Source organism: Myotis yumanensis, unplaced genomic scaffold (genome assembly GCF_028538775.1).
Source record: "Myotis yumanensis isolate MYYU_CA2020_CCGP unplaced genomic scaffold, mMyoYum1.0.hap1 SCAF_4, whole genome shotgun sequence".
Classification (NCBI taxonomy): Eukaryota; Metazoa; Chordata; class Mammalia; order Chiroptera; family Vespertilionidae; genus Myotis; species Myotis yumanensis.
In genome coordinates, this window is record NW_027223755.1 from 103,302,287 (window position 1) to 103,311,049 (window position 8,763).

The window sequence follows — 8,763 nt, forward strand, 5'->3', positions numbered from 1 at the left end:
TCACTGAGTTCCCCCGACACCAGGGTGGGGAACATTCTCATCTTACAGGCGGGCAAACCAAGCTCCCAGAGGACAGCCAGGTGCCCCAAAGACGCTGGACGCAACAAGACACAACAGCCCTCAGCGCCAGGCTTGGCCCTTCTCTGCTCTAGGATGGGCCTCATGTGAAGGTGGGACCCAAGCCCCAGGCATCTCCCCCTTTGGCACTTCCCTCCCCGACTGTCCCCCTTTGAAGGTTCCTGCAACGCCCCCCTCCCCCGTGAGTCCCATCCTGGGGAGATGTCATCTGCAGACCTGCTCCCTCCAGGATACAGGAGGCTCCAAAAGTGGGCAGGCTTCTGCCGGAGTGAGACAGGAAGCGGGAGCCTCTGAAACGCAGACAGGGCAGTGATGTCCTCCCTTTCCCCGACGACTCGGAATGTAAGGGTTCCCAGAGTGACAGGGACCAGGTGTGTCCCTGCAGCCCCCAAGCAAGGCCTGGCCAGGGACAGCAGGGGGTCAGTAGGCACAGCCCCTCGCCTGCATTGGCCAGCTCAGCCGCCATGTCCTCAGGATGGGTCAGGGCTACAGCGCAGGCTACAGGGAGCAGGGCCCTGGTCTGGGGCCGTGTCTGGGGGCACCTTACATCTACACACTCGCGGCCCTCGGAATGCTTCCTTGGCCCGAGTGCCTGGTGGGGGCAGCCCCGTCTCCCTGTCTGGGGTCTGCACTGTCCTCCAGTGGGAGTGGGGCATTTGGCCATGCTGACTCGTGGCCCCGAGGCTGGGTCCTGGCTGACACAGGCTTTCCATGAGTCCATGGAGGCTGTCCACACAGTGGCGAGGACTTGTTGACCGCCTGGGGGTTGTCATGTCGCCACTGGGAAACACATCCCCCCGTCCCGATGGACAGCAGCCCCTGCAAACCTGGTCAGCCAGCGACAGGGTTCACGAAGATCCTCTGTCCTGGGCCAGACACTGAGGAGGAAAGATTGGGGTCCAGAAACCAGGCCAGGACCCCAAGACTGTGACACCCATCCTGGGCGCTGTCCTCCTAAATGTGGCCTAAAGTAGAAGCAGGCTGTGTGTCCCAAATCTGCCCCCCGGGTCAGGCCTGGTGAGTGGGGGTGGCAGGCCCCTCCCAAAGTAGACAGTCCCTTGGCCGAGAACTGATATCCAAACAGAGACTCCGCTCCTGAAAGTCGATATCGTCCCAGGAAGGGCAATTATGCCCGGGACCAGAAGGGGCTTTTCTGGTCTATCAGAGCCGGGCTGCATCTTAAATGCCGTTTCCCCTTTCTCTCTGAACAGGGCATTCTCTTTAACTGAGATCGGAGGCAACACACTCTTTTCTGGATGAGGAAATAAAAAATGAGGAACTTTCCCACTAGCCCATCCCTGGGATGGGCTGCTCTGAGTGAGAACAGGGCTCTACACAAGTTTGGGCAAACACCCCTGTGGACTTGGAGCAAGGCAGGGCTGGGGCCTGGGCTGGCCTTGTGAATAATGTTACCAGCCAGGAGCTCCTGAAACACCCTCCCCAGCCAGAGGGCCAGGGCAGTCCCCAGGGCAGACTCTTCATAGAGGTCCTGACTCCCAGGGCGTCCACCTCAGCTCCCTGAGTGTCACTGCGGGAGGCAGAGACCCCAGGGGCCCTTGAGTGCCCGAGAATGCTCCCAGAGAGGAAGCCAGCAGCGGGGCCTCCAGGAAGGGGAGGGGGCCTGGGACAGGCAGGGGAAAGGGCAGGGCATCTCGTCTTCATGCGCAGGCAAGGGCACGGCCTCCCCAGGATAGGGGTAGCTAACTGTCCTCCCTCTCCCTGAAGCTTCATGAGCTCGGGGGTAGGGAACCCGTGGAAACCCATCCAGGACCCAGTGCCATGAGGCTTTGACATCAGGGTAGGTTGGGGGGGAAGGAGGGCCAGGCCCCCAGGAGTTAACACACAGGAGCCCTGCCAAGTCCAAACAAAACTGCAGAAAGTTCAGCCCTCGGGAGCCTGGCAAGGCCGGAGCGAACCCAGAGCAGCAAAGGGGCGGCCTCATTCGCCTATCAGCGAGCTGGGTGACGGGATTCCTCCGTTTGGGGTGTCAATGGGAGGGCTCTGAGGGCCATATGGGCCTGGACAGCCCTTGGCTGGGCACAGGACGAGCTGGGCCAGTTCCATGCAGGCAGAGGGCTGTGAAAGTCCAGGGAGCCTGGCTTTCTGTAGCCCCCTCCCGTACCCCGCCTTGCCCCGGAGGCTTGGCACACCCTGGACCACACCAACCCTCATAAACCCGGACAGTTCTTCCCAAACACTGCTTTTGGCAGGCCCTGGACGCGGCTCCCCAGCATGGGGCGAGGGACGTGCCCTGGACTGCAGCCACGCAGGCGGCTGGGCAGGCGAGGGATAGGGGTGAATGCCCCCCTACCTGGGCCACCCCATTAAAATTGCAAAGGCAGCTGCCTCATGTATCTAGGTTCTCATGAGAAGCATAATCTTCCTCTTACCCCCCAGCCCCGAGAGGCCCCCGAACCAGCCGCGTGTGCCGGGGAGGCCCAGCCAGGGGGTGAGGCTGCCCCTTGCTTGCTGTCACTCCCCACAACCATTTCTCCCTAGAAACACTTTCCGCCAACCAGACAACCCTGCCTGGCTCCTGCAGGGCGGCTTTTATCCCGCTCCCAGCCTGGCCCTGTGCCAGCGCCCGAAAAATGCCGTCAGCCACCCAGAAACCCACTCTGGGATTTGCCTGGGAGGAAACCACAGCCCCTGAATCTGGCCCATCTGGACCCGCTTTGCCTACTGAGGAGGCCCCCTAGGAAGGAAGATGCATCGTCCGCTTCCTGGAGGTTTCTGAGATTTGTCATGTTCGATTTCAGACACGGTGCCCAAAAGGGAGGGTGGTCTCCTCACCCCCCTGGGATGGAGATGGGGCTCCACCTTGGGTTGGGGTCTGGCTGGGTCCAGGAGCTCTGATGGCCCACGTCCTCCAAGGTTCAAAGAGCCCACCTCTGCCCCGGCCAAGTGCCTTCAAAATGGGGCCCGAGGGCCTTGGAGCCCCACATCCCCAGGCTTAGGGAAAGTAACAAACACTGCAGCCCATGTAGATAGAAAGCATTTTTTTTTTTTAATTTTATCAAATCAATCTGTACAAAAGTTAGCATGGCTTGGTCAGAAAGTAGTGAAACACCACAGCAGGTAAGTGAGAGCAAAAGTCCAAACTCAACACTGAAAAATAGATTGCATAAAAACGAGTGTGTTGCAGTTCCCCACCCCCACCCACAGAAAGAGATATGCAAAAAAGACTTCTCTAGAAAAAGGTAGGAAAGTAGAAAAAGTAAAAAGAAGCAACTTCTTCCATGTATTTAAATTTACAAAGTTTAAAGGCACGAGTTTCCATAAAATTGGCAGTTATCATAGCTCAGCGTACAGCGGAAGCAGTACAGGTAAGTCAGGTATTATTCAGCTAAAATGAAGAATCTAAAAACGCTTAGTGAAGAAGGTTTTAGTTTCACAGCTTGGAGGTGGCGCCTGGTTCCTAAGAGCCAAGATTAACGTGTGTCTGAAGCCACCACATCCCAGGAAATTCCCGTCTCTACCACTTAGCACGGTTGTGGGCAGGGATGAAACGCAATGATGTCCCTGCCTCCTAAATCTCAAGTTAATACCTGGTGCCAGGAGCACCCCAACCTGATCAGAGACACTACAAGGCAAATTCCTTCTCCCTCACCGTCCCAGCAGCCTCCAGGAAGCCTGGGCCCCGATCCAGGGTCCCAACCCCGCCTGCCCTCCTGGCCCAAGTCCTCAGCTCCCAGGCTTCCATTTTATCTTAAATTCTACTATCTGCACAAATTACTTCATTCATTAAAGATAAAATAATACAGGACATAAATACATCTTAACAGCTTTCAAAACAAATCAAACACGTTTGAGCTTCAAGAATTAAAAATTTAAAAAATAAAATAAAATAAAAAGAGAGAAGTGTTAATCACAGCCAAACCTTCCTCGGAAGAGCCCTAACTACAAGGAACACCTCGGAGCTAACAAGCTGGTCCCCAGAGACGCTCCTGCAGACACATCCCCGCCAAGGTGCTCCTGCAGATGCATCCCTGCCCAACTGCTTCTGCGAACGCATCCCCACCAAGGCTGCGGGTGTGCCCTTTCGCCGCGGAATTATCATCCATTGGTCCTGGGAGTTCTTGGTGCTGAGACTGGCCAGGACCTCAGAACGAAGGGGGCCTGGAGACCCAGTGACTCTTCCCTCCTTTTGTCCTTTGTACCGTGGCTCCATAAGGCGCTGGTGTCTGCGCAGAAGAGGGACCAAATGGCCATCCTTCGTTTCGAAGTTGCCAGTCACCACAAAGAGAGAGGAGGGCAAGAGGGCTTTGTCCATTAACGGATTTCGGAGATCTGGACGCAAAGCAAAGGGGCTCGGTTGGTCTCCTGCACACGTCAGCAGGCACTTGATAGAGCTGGGCACACACGGCTGCCTCTTCTCACCTCGCTGGCCAACACCTCCGGGGAGACCTCAGAGGCTCTGTCTTTTCAGAGATAAAGTTCTCCTCTGCCCACGCCGGCCCCCTCCACTCAACAATGGTGCCTTCAGGGTCTGGTCAGGGTGGTATACACGGGCTGGTCCCAGTTACTGGGGGGGCTGTGGGCAGGTGGCACAGACAGGCTGCTGAGCAGCGGTGAGGTATAGGGCCGGCGGGATGAGTGGAAGTAGGGATACTGGTAGAGGCTGGAAGGGTAGCCAGCGTATGGGTTGTAGTAGTTGGGGGCCTGCAGGTCGGTGTAGTCACACTGTGAGCTGGTGAAGGAGCTGGCAGCTGCAGCCGAGGCGGCCGTGGTGACATTGGCCTGGGCGCTGTAGGAGCTGTAGTCGGTACGGCCTGGAGAGCTGTGGGACTGGTCGCCGTAGTGGCCAGGGCTCAGCTGCTCCGTCTTGATGTGGGGCCGAGGGGGACCAGCTTCGGTGGGTGATGCGGAGGCCGATGGGGCTCCCTTGTGGGCCCACACGGGGGATGCTCCAATGCCCGCGGACCCGGAGTGTGAGTAGGAGGCACCCCCGTAAGAGCCAGAGGTGGAAGGCTGGCCCGGCTCTGTGGGCAGGGCCGAGTGGCCGTTGAGGGGCAGGTACTGGTCAAACTCGTGGACGTCGAAGGTGTCCATGTTGCCAATGACCTCACTGCTCAGCTCTGAGATGTCCACGTTACTGAAGTCGATGTTCTGGCGCCCACTGTCCACCAGGCGGCGGCCTTCCAGCTTCAGCTCTTGCTTGCCCCCTTGGTGCAGGTCCGTCTTGGGGGTGGTAGGTGGGGTGGGTGGGCCGTGGGTCTGCCCTAGGGTCAGAACACATTGCAGGGATGAATGCCCCTTCTGTGGGGTGGGGGGTGGGGCTGGCAAGGCCGGCAGGCTGGCGACATGCACACGGGAGGAAAACCAGCCCGCTAACAGCCGCAGGTAGGAATCAACAGCTTTTTGTTCCTGTACATTTCCCAGAAATTCCAGCAAAACCAGACCCAGACCTCACTCCCTGCCTGAGAAAATTCCGTTAGGCACTGTTCTATGGAAAGACCTGGGGCCAAGGAGGCCCCACGGTGAACACCAGAGTGGAGAAAGAAGAGACGACCATGTTTAGGAAGCTCTCAAGGAGCGCCCAGCCTGTGCACGTGATAGCAACACAATCCACACAAAACCTGAAAATGGCTTTAGCCAGCTTTGGGGCAAAGACTGCACCCCGGTCAGTGGGTTCCTGAAGCAGGGCTGCTGAGCACTATGCTGGCAGCAGAACCAGCAAACAGGCCAAGGGAGGCAAAGATGCCTTCGGTTAGGACAGAAGCCCTATGCCACAGGGTGCCAACCTCAGAGGGGCTAAGCAGGGTACCCACTCACCCCCAGAGCACGCATGGGAAGCAGCTGCCACTGGGAGCTTTGGGGGGATACCCAAGGAAGGTTTGGCCCTCTTGTGGGTGCCTGCCCTGGGAGTGAGCCCCTGTCTCCCCCCCCCCCCCCGCCCCCGCCCGCCACTGCCCATCTCTGCCATGTCCAGAACCCCCACTTCTCCCGCTGGCAATTCTCAGATGCTGGGGGCCCCAGGAGCCAACCTGTATGGTCCCCATGGTGGTGTGCGTCGCCAAGGCCCGAGTCAGTCTTGTACACAGCGCCACTGGGGTGGTGGCCCAGTTCGGCGCCTGAGTCCGAGTCACTCTGGCCTGTCTTGACGCTCTTCCTCCGGCGCGGCTGGTACTTGTAATCGGGGTGGTCCTTCTTGTGCTGAACCCGCAGCCGCTCGGCCTCCTCCACGAAAGGGCGCTTCTCACTCTCACTCAGCAGGCTGCAGAGCCAAGGGCACAATCAGGATGGCAAGGGCGTCCAAGCCAGCACCCATGTCCACGCTGCCTGGGAGCTGGACTGTGCCCAGATGAAGTGCAAGAAGGGGACCCGGATGACCCTGACCAGGAAAGCATGCGTGTACCCGAACCTTGGGGGACACCAGGCAGTGCTCCCCCTCTCTGAGCCATGGGGCCAGTTGGTGAGATCTGTGTGCTCAATAGAGTCACAGAAGGAACGATAACAAGACCCAAATCTCATCTCCTTCTTCCTCTTCTGACGCCCCCAGCCCAGCCTGTGTTTGTCTCCTCCCTTATGGGCGCTCTAAGGCAGGCGGGGGAGGAGGGCAGGACCCAGCTGAGAATATGCTATGGACAAAGCCAGCTTTCCAGGATCTCAGGGGGGACTTCTCAGGCAGCCGGGCTTCTCAGACCTCCAGAAACTCTGACAAAATTCAGTGGTTCTCAACGAGTCTCAGACCACACACTGGCCTCTCAGACTCTTCCAGAAGCTCACTTGTAACTGCCTGCAGACAGGGCTTTGGGGCACAGAGGCACAAGTCCACGATGCCCCAGACAGACAGATACAGGAGCACAGAAGACAAACATGCAAGCGTTGATCACCCACTCACAAGGTGAGGGGCAGAAAACAGTGAACGGGTGCCCTGAACCCAAAGCCATCCATTTTAAAACCAAGCAGAGAGCGTTTGGTGGGGTGGGCTGTCCTGAGCAGCAACTTTGTCACTGATGCTGTCCAACTTTCTACAAAAGCCACCAGCCTCACCATGCCAAAGTGTGCAGCTGTGTGGGGAAGGTGCCAGCGGAGCAGACCTCCCTCTGCCCTTTCCAAGGAGTGGCACCTCCAGACACAGCATGCTGCCCACCGCTGTGTCCTGCTCCCGGACCGAGGCAACCTTTCCTGGGGGAGGAATAGACTTCCAGGCTCTGAGGCCACATACCCCCCACCCCCAACTCTGCATGCCCGCCACCACCTTAGGCAGGCTATTCCCATTCCAGGCTCCAGGAATGTGGCAAGGGTGCCACACTCCTGCTACTGCCTTCTGTGGGCCCACACCCGGAGGGCCCGCGCCTGGTCCCTGCTGGCCAGAGGGTGTTTTTCCACTAGGGCTCGCCCTGGGAACAGCCACTGGGAGCAGGGCCGAGACCGGGCGTAGCGCCACCTCCCCGAGCCCCCCAGAACTCACTCGCAGCCCCTGCCCCGGACTGGGGACACTCACCGCCACAGCTTGCCCAGCGTCTTGCTGAGCTCGGCGTTGTGCAGGTGCGGGTACTGGTCGGCCAGCTTACGGCGTGCCGCTTGCGCCCACACCATGAAGGCATTCATGGGCCGCTTCACGTGTGGCTTGGCCTTGAGCGCGCCTCCGCCGCCGCCGCGCACAGGCATGGGCACTAGGCTCCAGTCGTAGCCCTTGAGCACCTGCGACACGGCGTCGCGAATGCAGGCTGGGAAGCGTTCGTCCGCCGCCTCGGCCGAGTCGCCCCGGCCACTGCCCCCCGTACCCGCCGTGCGGCCCAGGCCCTCGGAACCCGAAGGCGACGGCGGCGCGTCCGAGTCCGAGTCCTCCACGTGCGACATGGAGCTGGCGGTGCCAGACGGGCTGCAGGGCGGCTGGGCGCGGGACTCGCTCATGTCCAGCATCTGGCCCGCACGCGGAGGGACGCGCACCGGGATGCGCACCGGGTCCGATGCCCGGCTGCGCTGCGGCCGCTCTGGGACCCGAGGTCACCGAGGTAGCCCGACCTGAGTCCACGCCGCCGCAGCCACCCCTATCCGCCAGCGGTCGCCTCAGCCGCCGAAGCTCAGTCCCCGCGGAGGCACCCGCAACAAGTTTCTTTAAGCTGTGATCGCGAGGCTCCGCCCCTCCCGGCTCCCCATTGGCCGCCCGGCTCGGCCCGCGGCCCCCAGGGCGGAGTCTGGCCGCCTCCCGCCCCTCCCCCCACCTTAAAGAAAGAGCAGTGATTCCCGCTGTGCCCCCGCGCGTCCGGCCCAGCGCTGCACCACGTGGGGCCCAGTGTGCCCGCCAGCCGAGGACCCGAGCCCGAGCGGTGCACCCGCCCGCCGACCTCCCCCGAACGCCGCGGGGCCCCCCTCCCGGAGGAGCAAGTAGGAAAAGAGGGTCCGAGATGCTCTGCACGCCCCGGGGGCTCTCCGCTCTGCTCCTTCAGAGGGCGCGTGGCGGCTCTTGTGCACCCCACGCCGGGTCCAGTCTCCCAGCCTTGGGTAGCCGGCTCCGAAAGTAGGCGGGTCCTCAAGAGCCTCCCCCCCGCACCCAGCCGGGTCTTAAGTCCTGACATCTCGCCCGCAGCCCAGAGGCTCCGGGGTCAGCCGCTGCCAGCTTGCGGCCCGGGGGAGAGTCTGCTCAGCCGCTTCGCCTCAAAGCCGGGCTCCCCGCCCGCAGGGCCGGCGCAGCGTGCTGGAGCCTCTTGCGCGCCCCGAGTCTGCGAGCCGCGC

The 8,763-nt window shown here is 60.5% G+C and overlaps 1 protein-coding gene across 1 annotated transcript; it reads right to left on the bottom strand.

Moving 5' to 3' along the window:
- Window positions 1-3,090: 3,090 nt before the first annotated feature.
- SOX8 (SRY-box transcription factor 8) lies at window positions 3,091-8,073 on the bottom strand. The gene is made up of 3 exons (XM_070411615.1): window positions 7,529-8,073; window positions 6,066-6,295; window positions 3,091-5,300 (listed from the first exon to the last, which is right to left on the bottom strand). The coding sequence occupies exons 1-3, from the start codon at window positions 7,948-7,950 to the stop codon at window positions 4,561-4,563; spliced, it is 1,392 nt and encodes a 463-aa protein (XP_070267716.1). The 5' UTR covers window positions 7,951-8,073; the 3' UTR covers window positions 3,091-4,560.
- Between the last annotated feature and the right edge of the window lie 690 nt (window positions 8,074-8,763).

Excerpts from the sequence above, each read along its gene's own strand:
- SOX8 (XM_070411615.1), bottom strand. The coding sequence starts at position 7,950 with ATGCTGGACATGAGCGAGTCCCGCGCCCAGCCGCCCTGCAGCCCGTCT. Across the intron at positions 6,296-7,528 it reads ACGCTGGGCAAGCTGTGGCG|CCTGCTGAGTGAGAGTGAGA; the intron begins GTGAGTGTCCCC and ends TTGGCTCTGCAG. Across the intron at positions 5,301-6,065 it reads CCACCATGGGGACCATACAG|GGCAGACCCACGGCCCACCC; the intron begins GTTGGCTCCTGG and ends TTCTGACCCTAG.